The sequence below is a fragment of the Physeter macrocephalus genome, chromosome 21 (genome assembly GCF_002837175.3).
Source record: "Physeter macrocephalus isolate SW-GA chromosome 21, ASM283717v5, whole genome shotgun sequence".
NCBI classification, from domain to species: domain Eukaryota; kingdom Metazoa; phylum Chordata; class Mammalia; order Artiodactyla; family Physeteridae; genus Physeter; species Physeter macrocephalus.
The window spans coordinates 4,320,335-4,342,397 of NC_041234.1; the positions used below are offsets into that span (position 1 = coordinate 4,320,335).

At 39.3% G+C, this 22,063-nt stretch overlaps 1 protein-coding gene across 1 annotated transcript; it reads right to left on the minus strand.

The window, feature by feature from the left end:
• Positions 1-776: 776 nt before the first annotated feature.
• EIF1AX (eukaryotic translation initiation factor 1A X-linked) lies at positions 777-21,279 on the minus strand. Its single transcript, XM_007103107.4, has 7 exons — positions 21,045-21,279; positions 10,810-10,893; positions 8,589-8,692; positions 7,447-7,497; positions 5,017-5,098; positions 3,787-3,878; positions 777-880 (listed from the first exon to the last, which is right to left on the minus strand). The coding sequence occupies exons 1-7, from the start codon at positions 21,058-21,060 to the stop codon at positions 875-877; spliced, it is 435 nt and encodes a 144-aa protein (XP_007103169.1). The 5' UTR covers positions 21,061-21,279; the 3' UTR covers positions 777-874.
• Positions 21,280-22,063: the final 784 nt, after the last annotated feature.

Consider the following 22,063-nt stretch of genomic DNA (forward strand, 5'->3'; position numbering starts at 1 on the left):
AAATTGTAGCTCACACGTATATGACTGCTGAAAATAAAACGACACTTTGAACATAATCTTTTTGTTCTACAAAAATATTCTACATACATGCATATGATCAAAACAATCTTTTGTTGTTTGGAAAATTTCCTATGCACAGTAAGTTAAAAAAAAAAAAAAACAGTTGACAACTATATCAGTATCTCCAATGTTAAGATAACTGGGTGCCACCTAGTGTTTGATTTCTGCAACTACCAACTTAACAAATTCAAAATTGCTATTAAAACTCAGGTTCTAAAAACCTCCTTTTTTCTTGATGTTTATAGTGGCAAAATAGGATCATGAAAAGAATGTATACAATATCAAAATTAGTATAAAAATAGCCACATGCTACTTAAATATGAAAAACAGACCAATCATTTTTGACTTCAAATGCAGATTTCTGCCTCCATTAAATTGTACCAAAATCTGAAGGGAACATTCACCTAAGTAACTGGAATATACAAAAATTCACTGTACAGTAAACAGGCTAGTCAAAACTAGGGCTTAATTATAATTCATAATGCGTGTACGGCAAATTCAAAACATCCATTTACTTACTGGAAGTGGTCAAAGTGGGAAAGGCAGTAACGCATTTTTTTCTCTTTTAGAAGAGCAGATGTGGTCTTTTACCCACAAGCTCCGTCACATCAAAAGAACAAAGTGGGTTTAACATTTCATTTAAAAGAATTCAGCATTATCAGTTTTTAAAGAAATACCTTAGAAACAAATCAGTCTGCTTGAACAAATTGCACTCATGCTAATGAAATTTTAATCTTCTTTAATGGGTCACAGCCAAAATCCAAATTGTTGAATAATCCTCAAAGAAAGTGGAATGTGAAAGGTTGAGTTCGACTTAGATCTGGAAGGAAAAAGAACATCAGATCAACCAAAAGAAGAATTTTTATATTCCAACAGTCCACCACATGTAAGGGACACATGCACCCCCTTAGGCTATCTGGGAAGCAAATCCAGTTTGAAGAGGAAATTCTGAACACTAGGTTTTTCTCAATTCTGGTCTGCTGTCATTGAATCTTTACAACTTCCTTCAGAATGTTATACGTTATGCAGAATATTCTCAATAAAGTTTAGTATCTCCTTCCTTTTGTGCTACTGATTAGAAATTTATTTTGGGCTAAAGGGCAGACACAGGGAGTGTTACTTCCTTGAGAAACGGAAAAGTGAGATACCAAATTCTCCTCCCAGTCAACCTGGTTATAGGAGTGAAGGCTAGAACACATATAAACCATTTGGAGAAACACCTTAGGGAAGAAGTAGGGTTCTCAGGTGATAAAGCAACCCTTACGAAATGTCCAAGATAACTCCAATTCCTTTAATAACTACTATCTTTACTATCCCTTACTGCCAGCCTCAGTTCTGAAGAAGCATTGGCACAAACTGAGAAATACTTTTCTTAGAAAAGCTTAACCCCATCTAGATCCTCACCCTATCACCTCTGTGTATGTGGCTTCATATTGAGGTAGGTACTCTAACTGGGTTCTTTATTTCCTAAAAAAGGTCTTCTACCCCAGCTAAGCTGTCAAAATGTTGGGATCACCCCTTATTCTGTGCCAAACTCCATCTCAGGTTCTTGTCACAGAATATCATCGATAAATCTACTGTCCAAATGTCATTAACAGCTTAGTCACAAGAATCCTCTGGCTCAGGGGTTTCCAAAGGGAGATAACATAAAAAATAGAACGATATGGTTCTGAAGAACCTAGCGGCAGGACAGGAATAAAGACGCAGACGTAGAGAATGGACTTGAGGACACGGGGAGGGGGAAGGGTAAGCTGGGACAAAGTGAGAGAGTGGCATGGACATATATACACTACCAAATGTAAAATCGAGAGCTAGTAGGAAGCAGCCACATAGCACAGGGAGATCAGCTCGGTGCTTTGTGACCACCTAGAGGGGTGGGATAGGGAGGGTGGGAGGGAGACACAAGAGGGAGGAGATAAGGGGATGTATGTACATGTACAGCTGATTCACTTTGTTATACAGCAGAAACTAACAGACCATTGTAAAGCAATTATATTCCTATAAAGATGTTAAAAAAAAATAGAATGATGGATTTACTTCTTATCCCTTTTCATTTTTCTATTTTAGGGTATGCTCTGAAATACAGTACTGTATATTTAAAAATTCATAAATGCAAATACACACTGGAGATATGTACTCAAATTTTAATTCATCATGTATTCTAAAATGGTTTGGAGATGCATCAAAATGTAAGATGGATTGAAGGATGAATAAAGGTATAGACAGATATGTGATAAACCAAGTACAGAAATGTTAATTATAGAGTCTCGGTGGTAGGTATCACTTAATTCAGACTTGCCCGAGACCAGCCTTTGTTTCTTTTCGGTTGGGTTTTTTTGGCCACGCCGTGTGGCTTGTGGGATCTTAGTTCCCTGACCAGGGATCGAACCCAGGCCCTTGGCAATAAAAGCGCAGAGCCCTAACCACTGGACCGCCAGGGAATTCCCAGCCTTTGTAGTTTTGAAAAGCTCTGGTAATTCTGTTGCACAAACAATCCCGGTCAGGAGCAACTACTCTAGGTATACTAAAATTTCATCTTTGAATAAAATCAAACATTAGTACTATTATTTTTAGATTTATATACACAGGTGTTTCTGAACTACATTTTTATTTAAAAGGGTTTAAAAAGAAGAGCCCAACCCAGGTTTAAGAGTAACTTACAATACCACCCCAGTTATTAAATAGATTTATATTGCCAGAAACTAAGTTTGAATTTCATTTAAATATTTTAACAGCAGAAGGGCAACGAGGCACTTATTCTTGTGAGCATTACTGCTTTATTGTGAGAAAAAACAACACATTTTCCTCAAAATTAACACACCAACTCCAAACCAAGAGTTTGCCACTAGTGCATATCCAACAGATAAAATAATATAACTGGCAAAAGGCCTCAGTTTTAAGAGGGCACTTTTTTTTTTGGTGGCCGCGCAGCACAGCTTGTGGGATCTTATTTCCCCGACCAGGAATTGAACCCGGGCCACCACAGTAAAAGCACCGAGTTCTAACCACTGGACCGTCAGGGAATTCCCTTTAACAGGGCTTTTAATGTTATGTTGTAATTCCAACACTTCATATGAAACTGGTTCAAACAACATTATTCTTCTAACATACTAGTGTTTCAATTAAGAGAAGGCACGTTTGTATAACAGGGAATACAGCCAATTACAGTAGCTATAACCTTTAAAAATTGTGAATCACTACTGTGAACTTCCATGGTGGTCCGGTGGTAAAATTCCGTGCTCCGAATGCAGGGGGTCCGGGTTCGAGCCCTGGTCGGGGAACTAGATCCCACATGCATGCCACAACTAAAAAAAAAAAGAAATCCCACATGCCTCAACTAAAGATTCCCTGGGCCACAACTAAGACCTGGCATAGCCAAAATAAATAAAATAAACAAATATTTTTTAAAAAAATTGTGAATCACCTTACAGTACGCTTGTAACTTATATAATATTGCACATCAACTATATCTCAATAAAAAAGGCCTGTTTCTTTGATAAAATCTTGTATTTCTCATAAGTGTCTGCTAAATTTCTGAATACCTATCTCTCTAGACACTCTTAACTTAAACAAGTTGAGATTCCAATGCCTAGCATTCATATTGCCAAAGCAAATATTGACCTTTTTAGGAAGAAATACTGAAAAAGATGATAAAATTCTCAAAGCATAAACAATTTGACTAGCACAACAAAAGTTGAAAAACTCAAGGTGAAAAACGCTACTTACATCATCAATGTCTTCATCATCATCTCCAATGTCATCAAACTGGATTTCATCATCATCTCCAGGACCAAATGTATCAGTTTCATTGATTTTAGCTAAAGAAACAGTAACAAATATACTCATACAATATAACCAAGATGTTAGTAAAATGAATAAATTGCCCACGAAAAGAAGTGGGTGGATATCAAATGTTGAAGTATAAAAGGAGACTCTTACAAGTCAAACTTTTAATGTGTTTCACTACCAAAAAGATCCTCTTAACTTCTACCTAACAACCCTAGTATATAGAACAGTATTTTACACAACAAGATCTCTAAGTCAAAATGGAAACAATTTTCTTTTGCTCACAAAGGTATTTTTAGTGAGGCAGGCTCTAATTACACAAATTCTAAAGCCATTACAACTTCCAGCTACACTTCAAAAAACGTCTGAGCACATGCTAACAAGCTACAAATCATCAGATAAACTCATCAATCAGAAAAATTTGGTCAAATCATGCTTATCCCTAAATAACAAAAATGAACCAGGAAGTGCTAGTCCTATTCCCAGATATATTAGCATTTCCTAGATTGGAAATGCCAAGTAAATAATTTCAGCAGGATTTTCATGCTCAAGTAAAATTATAGTTTTCTTGATAATATGCAACAGAACCAAAAAATAAAAACAACTTGCAAGCGAAAAATGTAGGCTTACAAAATAGTATGTAGTCACCTCCCCTTTGATGAGGTCATGAGAAACTTATTTTTATTTAAGTATTACGCGTTAAGAACGCATAACTTTTGTACTGCAGGGGAGAAACAAAAAACGTTGATTTAACAAAATCCTATGGATACTATGACACTAGGATAAGAGGAACGGAAAACTGACTTTTTCAGTACCTAACTGCTATCCTTGCTTCACATTGAAAGTAGATGAATAATGACAGTCTCTTTAGAAAGGAACTTTCAAATAAATACTATAATAAATTTATTCCGTTGACTGGCATTACGCAGAAGCTTAGGGCTTATAAAGGATAATTCCTCACCAGAAGTATATTTATTAGGAACAGAATCCCAGTTACTTTTTTCTTAAGGTGTCTAGTATTATGAAGTACAGGCAGGCATACTTGGAATGAATCACGTAAACTCAAAACTAAACATGCAAAACCCACAAAATTCTACCAAAATTCCTTCATCTAAATACCACCAGGTAATAACACCATATAACAGGTTAAGGTAATATCTCAGACATTACCATGTTCTGGAAGTTCGCCATATGCCTTCAGACTTCTAGCCTCATCTGCATTGTATTTTAAAATTACATCAGCTTTATTATCCTTAAAAAAGAGACAAATAAGATTTACAAATGATTATGCCAAAAGATCCGTTAATTCATAAATTAGTTTCAAACTGTATAGAAAAATAAATTTCACTGTTGTGTTATAAACTCCTCTCCTTTTCCTAAAAGTTTAAAGTTTTCTCCTACCCTCTGAAAAACATCCTTGGGTTTAACCCAGTATAAAGAAGCTTGCATGCATAAATGAATAATGATCAACAAGCTTAGGGAAGACAGTTATAGATTTCACTTCGATAAGAGCAGAACTGTACAGACCCAATCTTTTGGATTATTTATAGTTACCTTTTGATTAGAAGTCTTTTGAAATACAAAAATTCCCTGGGACCATAATTTACAGGTGATTAAATACTCTAATTCAAAAATTGAGACTGGTATAATGACCCAAGGAAATTATTATACCTTTCCATGTATCAGTGGTTCTTAGGGTACAAATCCATCAGAATCTCCTATGGAGCTTTTACACCTCCTAAAGACAGATAAATTAGGAGATGTGGAGTGAAGCCCATGAGTGTGTATTTGTAAAAGATATGGGTATTTCTGATGCAAGTGTTCCACTGAAAACTAATGCTTCAGAATGTTCACACTTCCCCATCCGAAAGGAATCTGACTCAGTTAAGGAAGAAAAAAAGGGTTGAAGCTGATTGTTTCAACTTCAAAAATTCTTAAAGGCAACGGAAGTGATCACAGTGATCCAAGAACGGTGTGATTCAGACCTGCACTTCTTAAAACGGTAATGTGTACAGAAGCCCAAGGGGATTCTGGTTAAAACGCACACTCTGATTTAGGAAGCCTGGGGTGAGGTCCAAGAATCTGCGTTTCTAACAAGTTGCCAAAAGCTAGTGATGCTACTGGTCCCTGTACCACCCTTTAAGTGGCAGGGGCATAAAAGAAGGACCATGGGAGAGTAAGAATTGGAAAACTTAATATGGCTGTCATTTTACAGTATGAATGTTACACCTTTCAGAACCTTGATTTCCTTATCTGTCAAACAGGGAACTAACTAATTCTTCCTACTTCTGGGATTATCTTTAGGATCAAAAGAAGAAAATGGACATTAAAATGGAATGAGTTTAAAGCAGGCTATCTCAACCTCAGCACAGTTGATATTTTGGGCCACATAATTCTTTGTTGTAGGGACTGTCCTGTGCATTGTAGGATGCTGAGCATCAGCCCAGTCTCTATCAACTAGATGACCAGCACTGACCCCTACCCCCAGGTGTGAAAACCTGAAATGTCTCCAGACACTGCCAAATGTCCCCTGGGGGAAAATAATCACCCACGGTTGAGAACCACTGATTTAAGGTAAAGATTTTAATTCTTTATTCTAGAAAATATATTTAAAACATCAAAGTACGATCAAAGTTATAAAAATAGAAAAACAATCACTCAAAATGTAAATACATAGTGATGAGCTCCAATAGGCGGAAACCAAATGGATTTCATAGCCCTACCATGAGTAGTCTCCAGGTTGAGATCATGAAGGGCAACTACCATTTTCTTCCTAAGTGCTCATCTAAATTCAGAGCACATACTTTTATCATGGTTTGTACTGCAATTACTTGTGTGCCTGTCTTACCCTCTCCATTGCATCTCTTTAAACTCCTTTACATTGAAATAGCCGGCCCTGCTGGTTTTTTTCCTTTCATGACATTAACATTATATATATTAGGAGTCAGGCCATTTGTTTTGCAGTGTGTCCCTCAATTTGGACTTGTTAATTGTTTCCTCATGATTAGATTCAGGTTAATCATTTTTGGGCAGGAATACAACACAGGTGATATAAATGAGTCTTTAGACAGATACCTCTATAAAATTACCAGGCCATAAGCATTTTGTGAGATGACAGCTTGACTCATTCAGTTGTATCCCCTAGAGTAATGGTTTCCAGATTTTGATTTCAAGACGTTTAAGTTAAAAAAAAAAAAAAAAATGGGGGCAGGCAGTCCAACATAAAATTATTTTTATCTTGCCAACTAAGAACACCAACAAAACCACCACAATATAGTATCCCTCATTCCAAAAAAGGGAACTTTTTAAATATCAAAAAGGGAAAAAGGACTATTTAGCTTCATGAAAAATTCACACTGTCTGTGATTCTTCTATAGTGAAAATGCAGACTCCACAGACTGGCATATGGGAACCACGAACCCTGGGGCTCCTAGCACGACGCCTAAGACAGAACTGGCCCTTAAGAAATGTTTGCTGACACAACGGTGAACAGCATACTGGCCTGGAACTGGTCAAATAGGGTTATGACTTATGTTCTAAACATTAATTGCTCATAAAATTCAAGCAAGTAAACAATGAAAATTTTAATTTTGTTTTTACCTGGTAGTCCCGTAGACCAACCAATATAATGTCTGAGGTATTTATCCAGACCTATAAAAGTCACAGGAGGTTACATTTAGAATAAAAATAATCAACCAAGAGCAATGTTGAGTCAGTCTTCCCATAAAATACACATACTATTCACCCAACTGTGGGTAAAGTGCCTGTATTTAGAATTAGGGAAAAAAACTACAGTAAGCAGCTGAGCCACTTTCAAATTTTCTATAATTTGAGATATTAGAAAAATAACAATCTTATTTAACTACTTGACAGTTTAATAATTCCAGAGGACCAATGATTAGTTTAGAAATTAAGGGATTCTTAATTCTGAACCCCTCTAAGTGGTTAGTTATCCATTACAACATATGAGAATAGTAAATTAGGAATGTGGTTTTATCTCCCTCCCTCCCTCCCTACCTTCCACCCACCCAAATACACACAGGAAACAGAACTCCTTTAGTTTGGTAACATGAGCATTAACAAGACAAATTTTTAAAAAATCATAAAGCCAGGGCTGGAGTGACTTTTAACCAGCCCGGTCAATAAATCTGCCTAAACACCTACCCTGATGAGAAATTAATCACTGCTTTCCAAGGCAGCCCATTCAAGATCTCAATTCAGGAAATTTAACATTAGTACAACTCTTATTTACTGTAATTCACATTCAAATTTTCTTAACACTCCTTACAGCTATTTCCCCCACCCTCAAGTCAGAACCCAAACAAGGGCCACCTACTGCATTTAACCATTGCATCTCTTTAAACTCCTTTACATTGAAATAGCCGGCCCTGCTGGTTTTTTTCCTTTCATGACATTAACATTATATATATTAGGAGTCAGGCCATTTGTTTTGCAGTGTGTCCCTCAATTTGGACTTGTTAATTGTTTCCTCATGATTAGATTCAGGTTAATCATTTTTGGGCAGGAATACAACATAGGTGATATAAATGAGTCTTTAGACAGATACCTGTATAAAATTACCATCAAAGGTCTTGCTGTTTTGACTTAGAGGTAAATCACTGTTCTACTGAAATCTTTTGGGAACTTACAAAAATGAGGTCCTTGGCCCATAAAAACCTTAGAGCCATTTTTTCCCCTTAACCATAATTTTATATTGAAGTAAAACAAGTCTCCATACTTACCTTTTTTCTCAGTTTCCCTCTGATGTGACATAACCTCTTTACACCATCAAAACACATCGCTTCTAATCGTCCATTTCCCAACATTTTGATTACTTGAGCATACTCTGGAGGAGGGAAAAGTAAAGGGTATAGGATATTGCTGAATTTTTGAAAAAAGCAACTTAAAAGTCCACATACAATTGATTAGAACATACAGGTGTGTTGGTTAGGAATAAGTATATGCAGTAAAATAAGTACAAGGGAGTGATAAAACACCAAGCTAGTTAACGGCAGAGCCAGAACCAAGACTGTGTAATGCCATTTCTATGAGAAGCTGTCCCTGCTAGCAGAAATATTTTAATTATCTACTCATTTTGAGTTAAGTGGACTGTCCAATGTCTTCATGACTGTATGCTCTACTTCTGGAGATCAAGGTGGCCTGTCCCAATATGTACACTAAAATGTATCTCATCAATCTCTCACTTTGGATCCTCGCCCAATTTTGGTCTCCTTTCCCTCAGAGGAGGGTTAGCCTTTAGAGGCTAACCACCACACAATTTTTGGTACACTGGCAAATAAAAAGCAGCTTATATGTTATTAACGTCTTTGTTAAATTAGAATATCTTAGTGATTATCCTAAAGTTTTTGTAAAGGTGGAAAGATGTTCCCAGACAAAATGCCAAACTTTTAACAAAAAATCTTTCCAAAAGGGTACCCAGGAAGCCACCCTACTTCACTGCCACTTGAAAAACTGAGATTATGAGCAGTGGCTTGCACACGGGCCGTCTCTTCTGTCATTAAATGACAGAAGACCAGAGGTGGCGGGCGGGTGGGGTCACTTCAGAACCTTTAGTTTACTCAAGTTGTATGCAAGACTGATCCCCAAAGAGGACATCCACCAATTTGCAAATACACTGAAACAAAACTTTCAAAGGCTCAACTGTGGTGCCGACAAGTGGAAGTGAGTTACTCAGACTACAGTGAACCTAGCACCCACCTAGGGCCTCAACATGGTTGGCCGATTTAAAGGCCGCCTCTCTTCCAAAGTGGGGGGAAAACATGAAAAAGAAAAAGTAATGGCAGTCAAAATAAAGTCAACTGCTAAAGGAGGCAAGAATCAAGGGTAAGAAATAAAAGGGTCTTTTAGCCAAATAACATGTTTCATCTTTAGTGGCTTATATATTCACAGCATGAACAAATCTACCAAGTTCTATAAAAAGATAATTAGAAAAAGTTCTCTGTTAAAAACTTCTGGAAATCACTGGGATAACTAGAAAAATTTAAATATGGACTATATACTAGATAAATAATATAGTCACATTAAAATACCTGAGAGTGATAATCCTACTGTAGCTATGTGAGAGAATATACTTGTTCTTAGGAGACACTTGATGAAGTAGTAAGGGAAAAGTATCATGATGTCTTCAACTAACTTCCAAATGGTTCAGGAAACACACACACACACACAAAGATGAAGGGGTTAAAGGAATTCATGGTACTTATACTGCAACTTTTCTGAAAGTTTGAAATTACTCAAAATAAAAACATGGGAAATGGGGATATATGTATATGTATAGGTGATTCACTTTGTTATACAGCAGAAACTAACACACCATTGTAAAGCAGTTATACTCCAATAAAGATGTTAACCACCACCCCCCCCCCAAAAACCATAACTCTCAAAAACCAAAACCAAAACCAAACAAAACATGGGAAACTAGTGTTATGTATCTGGCACTTAACAAAAATCTTAATCAGTTTGAAAAGGTCAATTGTTCAGTTTCATTTTATTATATTTTATGAAATTACATGTAATTTACATGCCTCAGATGCATTCCTCAAATACCCATGGTCTACTGAACATACTATGTAGCACCATTCGCTATCAAAAAAAGTCTACTAAGTCATGGAATTGTCAACCATAGCTTTTGAGGCTTAATTCCCTCTGAACTGTTCAATTCATTCTTCGTTGTAACATGAGTGTTCACATAAAACAGTGAAACATACACATTTACAGAGATGCCATCAATCCTCAGCGCATGCTGAGTATACCAAGAAATAACTACCAGAAGAAAGGCCCTGGAGAAGTGTTGGGGATGAGAAATGGAGAAGAGCAAAAGGGGACATGTGATTTTTTGCTCAGGATTATGAACAGTTATCTCTTTCATGTTGAGAAACTGAAAATCCTTACTTAAGAAAGAAAACTATTACTGAAAGAAACCTAACTTATGAAAATGCTTACCTTGCCCATCTTCTTTGAACACCAGCTCTCTCTTTTCAGATTCATTCTCATTCTTACCTCTGCGTCTATTTTTACCTCCTTTACCTAATGGTTTTAAAGAAAAAGACAATAATTATCTGCAAAACAGAAAAAGAAACTAAACTAGGGCTTATAGAATGTTCTTTAAAAGCCACTTAAATTATAAGAAGTACAATCTACTATGTGTAAAATAAATAAGCTACACGAATATATTGTACAGCACAGGGAATATCGTATTTTATAGTAACTTTAAATGGAGTCTAATCTACAAAAATACTGAATCACTACGACGTACACCTGAAACTAATATAATGTTGTAAACCATGCTTCAAACAAACAACAAAAACCTGAAAAAAATGAAAAATTAAAAAATTCACCTAATTTGGTCATGTATCTCCAATCATACTAAACATATACATATTGTCACTTCCCTACCCTTCCTGGAAATCCCTTTGGGGATACTGCTGAGATAAAATACAAACAAACCAAAAGGAGGTATCATAAACATAACGACTACTTGGTTGAGTACACTGCTAAGTGAACTCCTCCTACAGTGGCCCACAAGGACCAAGGAGGGATATATAATGGATCATGATAAATTTTATAAAATGGGGTCTCTCTTGTACCTGCTCCCCCAAATGAAAGGTCTGTGTGCAAAAAGAAGGCAACTGGGCCGGGGCGGGGTGGTGGTGGTGGTAAAGTTTTAGCAACTGGAAAGGGACACTGATTTTGTGGCAGCAGAGGGACAGCAACAAGTCTGGCAACCCTGAGAGTTTACATTTTGTCCTATAGCTGTAGGATACATCAAGCAAGTTAAAAAGCAAGGTACTTAGAAACAAATGACAATGGAGACACGACAACCCAAAACCTATGGGATGCAGCAAAAGCAGTTCTAAGAGGGAAGTTTATAGCAATACAATCCTACCTTAAGAAACAGGAAACATCTCGTATAAACAACCTAACTTTGCACCTAAAGCAACTAGAGAAAGAAGAACAAAAAAACCCCAAATTTAGCAGAAGGAAAGAAATCATAAAGATCAGATCAGAAATAAATGAAAAAGAAATGAAGGAAACAATAGCAAAGATCAATAAAACTAAAAGCTGGTTCTTTGAGAAGATAAATAAAATTGATAAACCATTAGCCAGACTCATCAAGAATAAAAGGGAGAAGACTCAAATCAATAGAATTAGAAATGAAAAAGGGGATGTAACAACTGACACTGCAGAAATACAAAAGATCATTAGAGATTACTACAAGCAACTCTATGCCAATAAAATGGACAACCTGGAAGAAATGGACAAATTCTTAGAAATGCACAACCAGCCGAGACTGAACCAGGAAGAGATAGAACATATGAACAGACCAATCACAAGCACTGAAATTGAAACTGTGATTAAAAATCTTCCAACAAACAAAAGCCCAGGACCAGATGGCTTCACAGGCGAATTCTATCAAACATGTAGAGAAGAGCTAACACCTACCCTTATCAAACTCTTCCAAAAGATAGCAGAGGGAGGAACACTCCCAAACTCATTCTATGAGGCCACCATAACCCTGATACCAAAACCAGACAAAGACGTCACAAAGAAAGAAAACTACAGGCCAATATCACTGATGAACATAGATGCAAAAATCCTCAACAAAATACTAGCAAACAGAATCCAACAGCACATTAAAAGGATCATACACCATGATCAAGTGGGGTTTATCCCAGGAATGCAAGGATTCTTCAATATACACAAATCAAACAACTTGATACACCATATAACAAACTGAAGAAGAACAACTATATGATCATCTCAATAGATGCAGAGAAAGCTTTTGACAAAATTCAACACCCATTTATGATAAAAACCCTGCAGAAAGTAGGCATAGAGGGAACTTTCCTCAACATAATAAAGGCCATATATGACAAACCCACAGCCAGCATTGTTCTCAATGGTGAAAAACTGAAACCATTTCCACTAAGATCAGGAACAAGACAAGGTTGCCCACTCTCACCACTCTTATTCAACATAGTTTTGGAAGTACTAGCCACAGCAATCAGAGAAGAAAAAGAAATAAAAGGAATCCAAATAGGAAAAGAAGAAGTAAAGCTGTCACTATTTGCAGATGACATGATATTATACATAGAGAATCCTAAGGATGCTACCAGAAAACTACTAGAGCTAATCAATGAATTTGGCAAAGTAGCAGGATACAAAATTAATGCACAGAAATCTCTGGCATTCTTATACACTAATGATGAAAAATCTGAGAGTGAAATTAAGAAAACACTCCCATTTACCATTGCAACAAAAAGAATAAAATATCTAGGAATAAACCTACCTAAGGAGACAAAAAACTTGTATGCAGAAAACTATAAGACACTGATGAAAGAAATTAAAGATGATACAAATAGGTGGAGAAATATACCATGTTCTTGGATTGGAAGAATCAACATTGTGAAAATGACTCTACTACCCAAAGCAATCTACAGATTCAATGCAATCCCTATCAAACTACCACTAGCATTTTTTACAGAACTAGAAAAAAAAATTTCACAATTTGTATGGAAACACAAAAGACCCCAAATAGCAAAAGCAATCTAATCTAGAAACAATAAACGCTGGAGAGGGTGTGAAGAAAAGGGAACACTCTTGCACTGTTGATGGGAATGTAAATTGATTCAGCCACTATGGAGAACAGTATGCAGGCTCCTTAAAAAACTACAAACAGAACTACCATACGACCCAGCAATCCCACTACTGGGCATATACCCTGAGAAAACCATAATTCAAAAAGAGTCATGTACCAAAATATTCATTGCAGCTCTATTTACAACAGCCAGGACATGGAAGCAACCTAAGTGCCCATCAACAGATGAATGGATAAAGAAGATGTGGCACATATATACAATGGAATAATACTCAGCCATAAAACGAAACGAAATTGAGTTATTTGTAGTGAGGTGGATGGACCTAGAGTCTGTCAGACAGAGTGAAGTCAGAAAGAGAAAAACAAATACCGTACGCTAACACATATATGTGGAATCTAAGAAAAAAAGAAAAAAAAAAAAGGTCATGAAGAACCTAGGGGTAAGACAGAGACCTACTAGAGCACGGACTTGAGGATATGGGGAGTGGGAGGGTAAGCTGTGACAAAGTGAGAGAGTGGCATGGACATATATACACTACCAAACGTAAAATAGATAGCTAGTGGGAAGCAGCCCCATAGCACAGGGAGATCAGCTCGGTGCTGTGTGACCACGTAGAGGGGTGGGATAGGGAGGGTGGGAGGGAGGGAGACGCAAGAGGGAAGAGATATGGGAACTTATGTATATGTATAACTGATTCACTTTGTTATAAAGCAGAAACTAACATACCATTGTAAAGCAATTATACTCCAATAAAGATGTTAAAAAAAAAAAAAAAAAAGCAAGATACTAATTGCCTGAACTTGGAAGTAACCAAGATGTCCTTCAGTAGGTGAAAGCCTAAACTGTGGTACTTCCATACAATGGAATACAATTCAGCAATAAAAAGAAATGAGCTATCAAGCCCCCCAAAGACATGGAGAAACCTTAAATGTATATTACTAAGGGAAGGAAGCCAATCTGTAAAGGCTGAATAGTATGATTCCAACCATATAACATTTTTGAAAAGGCAAAATTATAGAGGGAGTAAAAAGATAAGTACTTGCCAGCTGGGGAGCGGGGAAGGAAGGACAAGTGAATAGGTGAACAACACGGGATTTTTAATGCAGTACGGTACTGTAATGGTGGATACATGTCACTATTTATTTGTCAAAAATCCAGAAAACTTACAACACGAAGAATGAACCTTAATGTAAATTATGGACTATCTATAGTGGCTCATGTAAGATATTAATAATAGAGGAAACTGGGAGGGTGGGAGTTGGAACTCTGCAATTTCTGCTCATTTTTCTATCAACATAAAACTGCTCTACAAGACAGTCTATTAAAAAAGAGTAAAAATCAAGGTACACTAGGAATGCAATCAGCAAAATCTAGCTAGGGGGTGGGGGACGACGGGGATGACAACAACAAGGGGACGAATCCACAAGACAATCTGTTTTCTTCAACAGATACATTATGAAGAAAAAGCCCCCCACAGATGGATGAAGAACCTACAGGTGAGAGAAGACTTAAAAGATATCAACCAATGACAACGTATAGCCCATATGTGGACCCTGATTTGGTGCGGACGGTGCAAGTTTAGCTGTGAATTAATGATGTCTGAGGCCAGGAGTTGAGTACATGGAGGTTCATTATACTAGTCTACTTTTGTATATGTTCAAAATTCTTCCTAATGTAAGTTCAACAACAAATAGAGCAAGCTGAAGAAGAGTATAAAGCTACCATTGTGTAAAAAAGGGAAATTCATATTCATACGTGCTTATATAGAAAATATCTCTGGAAGGGCACATACAAAAAAGTTAATGACTGCCTGTGAGAAGAACTCATTGGCAAGAGGACACACTTAGGAAAGACATTTCATTCTACACTTTTAACTTGAATCATGAATTTTACTATTCAAAAACCTTAAATAGTTCAACAAAAAATAGAGGTGTGACATGATCCTCTGGAAAAGTGGTAGAAGGTCACTGTCCTTATTACACATAGAATGAAGCACACCTAGCCTGACCATGAAGAGGAAGGGACAAATAAGAGGAATATTTCTGAGATGGAAACAAGATGGGAATTGTGTCCGTATGTGGAGGGAGGAATAAAGGATACATGGAGCTTTCACAAAACTTCTCAGGATCTCAGTTCCAGTCTCTATAAAATGAGGGAGTTAGAACAGAAGATTCAAGTGCCTCTCTATATTCTTTCTACCATGTAGGATTCTAGAATTCTTCTATCTACCGGTGGCCTTAAAAAGCTGTACCCTCCCTCCCATTTTCCATACTTTAAATAATGACACTGCTGATCATTTCTCAACTCTTTTTCTGACTTTCAAAGGGCCACCTGTACTATTCCTGACCTTTCATCACCCCTACCCCTTCGCAGCTTCATTAAGTCCAAATTCTCAGCTTCTGCTTAGCTACTTTCTAAGGAAAAATTTCTCTCACCTACCACTTCTATGCTAAGAATTTTACATCTCACCCTACTATTTCAACTAAGCTTTGGCCTCTTATTTCTAATGTGAGGCTCAGCACATTTCCAGTGAATGGGCTACTGTCATTCAAATTTTACTCAAAACTCAAATTACTTTCTTTTACAAAGTTGGTCCTTAATAAACATCCCTATTTCTGTTAGTGGTAACATAACTACCTTAAAGAATATAAATCTTTCAACCTATAAACATGACAGCAACCTACCTCTCAATACTCCTCTTCAATTTCCCTATGCTTCAATCCAAGCAGACTTCTCGCTGTCCCAGTAACTCGTCCTTAACATGCTTATGCCTGTGAGATAGGCACTATTTTGTCTTTATCTCACAAGAGAGAATGAAGTGAGAGCTGGTATTTGCATCAGGCAGTATCACCCCAGTGACTATGCTCTTAACCAGTATGCGGTAATGCCACCCATTTACTTGTCACAATCACCCTACAAGGTAATAAGTCATTTATGCCCAGTTTACCAGTGAGTTTACTGAAGCTCAGAGAAGCAACACACTTACTATTAGTGAGTGGGGGTGACCAGATCCAACCTAACCCTTTTTTGTTCCTGGCCCCCACATTAGGGTATCTCTCCACAGCATTTTGTTCCCATTCTAGAACCTAAACCACATTGGCAGCCATTCCAAAAGACAGAAGAAAGGTGCTACGCCTGGAAGCAGCAAAAACAGGTTCACAGCCCAAACAGAATAAAGAACGTGTACCTGGCCGCTGCAAAGACAGACTCTTAACTTCTTGAGTCCTGCGCACTTACTCTGTCCCGGGGGCAGTCTCACAATGCTCTGTGCTATGTTCGGCAGGCCTCTACAATGTCCTGACCCACCCAGAGTCCTCAGAGCTCATTTCTTAGAAAGAGAAAAGTATCCTCTGCTTCAAGCCACCAACCATGCCAAATCTTCAAAGCAGAGTAGGCATTAGTGCAAGTATCACACCTACTTTGTTTACTGAGTTACATACTTAGTTGGAAAATTCTTTGAATCAATCACTCAAGAGTAGTCCATACATTCCTAAAGGAGTGGTGATTTTAAAACTAAAAGTAGTAACTTCTTTAAAGTGTGGGAGCACCTTACCCCAACTGCTCTTCATAAGTGGGCCCAAGGCTACCTTTTTTCCCTGAGGTAATAAACTGATAGAGTCTAGAGGATTCTAGAGGAAATAAGCTGGTAAGAAGCAGTCCAAAGCAAGTCATTCAACACACAGTTAGTGGCTTATACCCTTACATGTGTAAACATCACTAAGATTATATTCACAGGCTCTGGCTTTTCCAATGAATAAAAACAGAAAAATAATCATGAATTTATTTCACATTAGCAAACCTCATCTCATAAAACTCAGAGTCTTGAAAAGTACTGTTCCTCTAAGATAACAACTAAAGATAACAGATGGGTTTTACAACTATAGGAATGCTAAACACCAAATTCAGAATGGTGGCTACCTCCTGGAAGTGACGAAGAGAGGGAGGGGAAGGGGACTGGGGAGGGGACCACAGAGGGCTTTAACTGAATCTGTGTTGTAATTCTCAAGTTCAGAGTAATGGGTTGATTCCCAGGCATTCACTGGCGTTATTTATAATTTTTGTATGCCTCAAGCGTTATTTATAAAAGAATGATTCATTGCTTGTGAATTTACCAGAATTAACCATACCCTGATCATCCCCTTCCCTATTTTATTGCCATGTAATGAAATGAACTTTAAAGGAGGTTAGTGAACTAGATGTGTTTTAATGTAGTTCAGTCCCATTGGAACCAAAGGAGAGCCTATTATTCACCTAAGGGTGGAGTCAGCAGAAGGGAGGTGACTTAATCCAACAATTATTTACTGAGCATCTACTAAGTGTCAAGTGCTAGCAACCCAATGTGGCTTCCCATTGCAGTGGCTTCTCTTGTTGTGGAGCGTGGGCTCTAGGCGCGCAGGTTTCAGTACTTGTGGCTCGCGGACCCAGTACTTGTGGCTCGCGGGCTGACATGCTCCGCAGCATGTGGGATCTTCCCGGACCAGGGCTCGAACCCATGTCCCCTGCATTGGCAGGTGGATTCTTAACCATTACGCCACCAAGGAAGTCCAAATCGCTCGCTCACTTTAAAGTGGCTAACTTTATGTGATGTGACTTTCACCTCAATAAATTAAAAAATATAGTATACGATATTAGGTATATTATATACGTACACTCTATACACCCCTGAGACAACAGGGTAAATTTGAAAATGGACTGGATGTTGGATGATGTTATGAAATTATTGTTAGAAATTTAGCATTGATAATGCAACTGTAAATATGTCCCTCTGCCATTTGGGCCACTGACACTGCAAAAGCCCGCCCTGAGCTGTGGGCGTCCGGGAACCCCATCCGGCTGGAAGTTGAGCACCTGTGCTGGTCCTGCAGCTTTCCTCTCGGAGCCTCCCCACCCCGCCCTACTCCTTGGCCCACCGCTGCCTGTTAGGCCCTGCCGCTGGGAGGCTGCAGAGGGCAGGCTGGAGCAGAAAGGGGATTTGCTTCTCGGTTTTACTGGCATAAACTCAGCAGCAGTCTTCTCCTGGCTGTAACTGCTTTCAGTGGTTGCAGATGATCCCCTTCTGCTTTGCCTCAGAACCAACCTCACAGGGTCCTCAAAGACCCTGCTATCGACAGCACCCCCTCTTTAGAGGTCTGGGCCCCTCCTCCAAGTTTTGTCAGGTTTGTTTATTTGTTTGTTTTTCTTTAATTGGAGTATAGTTGATTTACAATATTGTGTTAGTTTCAGGTGTACAGCAAAGTGATTCGGTTATACATATATATGTATATATCTAAATTCTTTTTTTCCGATTCTTTTCCATTATGGTTTATTACCATAAGTTCAAAATATTGAATATAGTTCCCTGTGCTCTACAGTAAATCCCTGTTGTTTTTGTGAGTCTTAATAATAACAACCTCTCTCCTTTTTTCCCTCCAGTTCTAGGAGCCATAGCTGTTTCTAGCAATTGCTACCTTAGGGTGGTTCCCTTTTTGCCTTTTCAGCTCTCCAATACATGGGTTAACCAATCTTTATATTATAATGATTTTTTTTTGATGTTGACCATTTTTAAAGTCTTTATTGAATTTGTTACAATATTGCTTGTTTTATGTTTTGGCGTTTTGGCCGTGGGGCATGTGGGATCTCAGCTCCCCAACCAGGGATCGAACCCGCACGCCCTGCATTGGAAGGTGAAGTCTTAACCACTGGACCACCAGGGAAGTCCCCTATTCTTTTTTTTTTGTGTGTGGTATGCGGGGCTCCCTCTGCTGCGGCCTCAGCGACCACGGCTCACGGGCCCAGCAGCTCCGCGGCATGTGGGATCCTCCCAGACGACCGGGGCGCGAACCCGGTTCCCCTGCATCGGCAGGCGGACGCGCAACCACTGCGCCACCAGGGAAGCCCTCCCCTATTCTTTATATTAAATTTTGTCTGTGAAAATAACTTTTATTGCTGTCTTTTGACAGGGCATGACTGATGCATCAACTGCAGACAGTTATTCATTATATTTGCTTTATAGCTTATTGTATGTCTGAAATCTTTCATTCTAATATTTTCATTTTACCATTTTAATTAGCAACCAAAAAATATAAGGTAGCTAGGAATAAACCTGCCAAAAGATGCACATGAAATGTAAGGAGATATTAAACAACACCTAAATAAAGGAAAGATATACTACATTCATGCATGGGAAGACAAATATCCCTAAAGATGCGAATCTTCTCCAAACTAGATACTACTTCTCCAATAGCAGTATCTAGTTTGTGTCTTTTCCAATAGATACAATCTTCTCCAATAGATACTACTATTGCCCTTCAGAACTTACAGTCTAGTGAGGAAATCGGAAATCTCACCACCAGAAATAAAGGTGAAAATAAGATACCTACTGAATGGATCCAGTTACCATCTCAGAGGGGATAAAAGATTATGTAGGTTACAAGAAAACCATGACTTTGAAAACCCTATTTTGTCACCCCGTCTTTACCAGAATAATTAGCAGTAAAATACTTGCTACCAAAAGGAACTGCAAGTAAGAGGGCAGTGAGGTGGAGTGCCCTGAGAGAGCTGCACCAAATCTCGCACAGAACTGCAACCAAATACACCAAGGAACAAAAAGAGTAGTGACAGCTACAAAGAGGAAATGAGGTAGAATTCCTGGAGCCAGCTGTGAAGTAAAAAAGAACAGAGTAGGCCTGGGTCAGGGAAGGGGTCTCAAAGATGACTAATCAAAGGAAACTTGTGGGTTGTGAAATACATGCCTCTCGTGTAGGAAAATACCTTTTCCCCGTTTCGACTTCCACAATTTCCTTTGAGAAAGTGTAAGAATACTGAAGACAGAAACACCGTTAAGTCTTAAAAAAAAGGAGAATTTCTTTAGAACTGTTCTGCTTTTACCTAGATTAGGCCTTCCATTTTGCAAATTCCAAACAAAATTATCCTCAAATCTGATAGTTTGTGAATGTTTGGCCTAAGAATGGAAGGAACTTAAAGGTCTTTACTCCCATCACAATATATACCGATCTGGAGCAAAAACAGAAAACTTGGCTAAATATGGAACAGGTGTTCTGGGAAAAAGAAAACCCCGTAAAAGGATGGGTAAGAGTAAGTCTCTAGGGAGGAACCTTAATGCATCAAGGTTTCGTCCACTATTTACAAAAGAGAGAGGGAGTAGTCTCAACAGTACCCAACAACTGCCCATAAAGAATTCCACGCAGGAGTACCTGATGGCCACTTAAAACAGGCATCACCCTTTGAAAGTTAAGAACTGCCGGGAAGGCCAAAGACGCCCATTTGCGAAGCCCAGGCGGCCACGGGGGAGGTCCCCCCACAGGTCCCTACAGTGCCGGGGTCAGTCTGGCGCGAATCTGGAGCAGAAGCACACGTTCTCCCGCAGGAGGCCCTACAAAAATGGCGTCGGCTCCACCCCAATGTGACCAAACTGGAAGACAGGAGTAACTTCCCAGCTCCTCTCCCGGGCCCAGAATCGCGTCCGGATCGCCCAGCTGCGTGCAGACAGGGCGGAGAGGAAGGTTACTGCCGCCTAGGAGATCCGGAGGCCGCGTGCAGAGCCGGGGAGACCGGGCCGAGCGGTCCAGGCGACATTACCTTTATTCTTAGGCATGGCGGTGACGACGGCCTCGCTGCGTCTCCGACTCCTATCTGGGTGGCGGCGGCGACTCCTCCGAGGGGCGACGCGTGGGACAGCGTGACACGAAGCAGGCGGGGGAGGGCGGATCGCGTGCGCGAGAGAGTCTAACAACCGAGCTCTTCCGAGACCCGCCTGCACCCACGCTGGGCCGCGACAAATGGCGTCGCGGCTGCTTGCGTCGCTTTTCCCCGCCTCCCAACGCCAGTAGGGCCCGCCCCCCCGCTCCCGGCCCTACGGCGCCGGCAGGGCCGACTGACGCCTATTGTCAGAGCAGAGGGAGACGCGGTCCCGGATCGTTTACCGCAGTTTGCCAAACCCCGCGGGGGACTGGGCGGTGAGCAGGTAGAAGGTGGAAGCCGGGAGGGAGTGGGCGGGGCCCAGGCATCACTATAAAGGCGGGTTTTAGTAGCGCCCGCTGCTGGCTGCTTTGTGGCAAGCTGGCGTCTCCAGGTTTCAGCTGCGGGCTCATTAACTCTAATCTCAACAGCTCAGTCTTAACTTGGCCCAAAGCGTAATATTTGCATGACATTTGTTATTACTTTATAAATATCTGTGTTTCCCACCTCACTGTAAACCTTATTTGGCAGAGATCAGACCTCTTGCTTACTATTACCAGCATTTAGCAGAATGTCTGGCACATAGTAAGTGCTCAACACACAGGAAGGGAGCGGAGAAGACAAACTCAGTGTTAGGGGCTGCATTGTATCCTCCCAAAATTCGTATGTTGAATTCATAACCCCCAGTACCTCAGGATGTGACTTTGGAGATAGGGTCTTTAAAGAGGTAATTAAACTGAAATGAGATCATTAAGGTGGGCCCTGATCCAATATGACTGGCGTCTTGATGAGGAAGCAGAGATTAGCACACAGCACAGAGGGGAGCATCGCATGAGTAAGAAGGCGGCCATCCTAGAAGCCCAGGAGAGAGACCTCAAAAGAAACTAACACTGCGGACACCTTGATCTCAGATTGGTAGC

Bases quoted from the DNA above. Each gene is read 5' to 3' on its own strand.
- EIF1AX (XM_007103107.4), bottom strand. The intron at 8,693-10,809 runs GTAAGCATTTTC...TCCCTCCTCCAG, and splicing joins GTTCAAAGAAGATGGGCAAG to AGTATGCTCAAGTAATCAAA. The intron at 3,879-5,016 runs GTAATGTCTGAG...CTGTTTCTTTAG, and splicing joins TGGCGAACTTCCAGAACATG to CTAAAATCAATGAAACTGAT.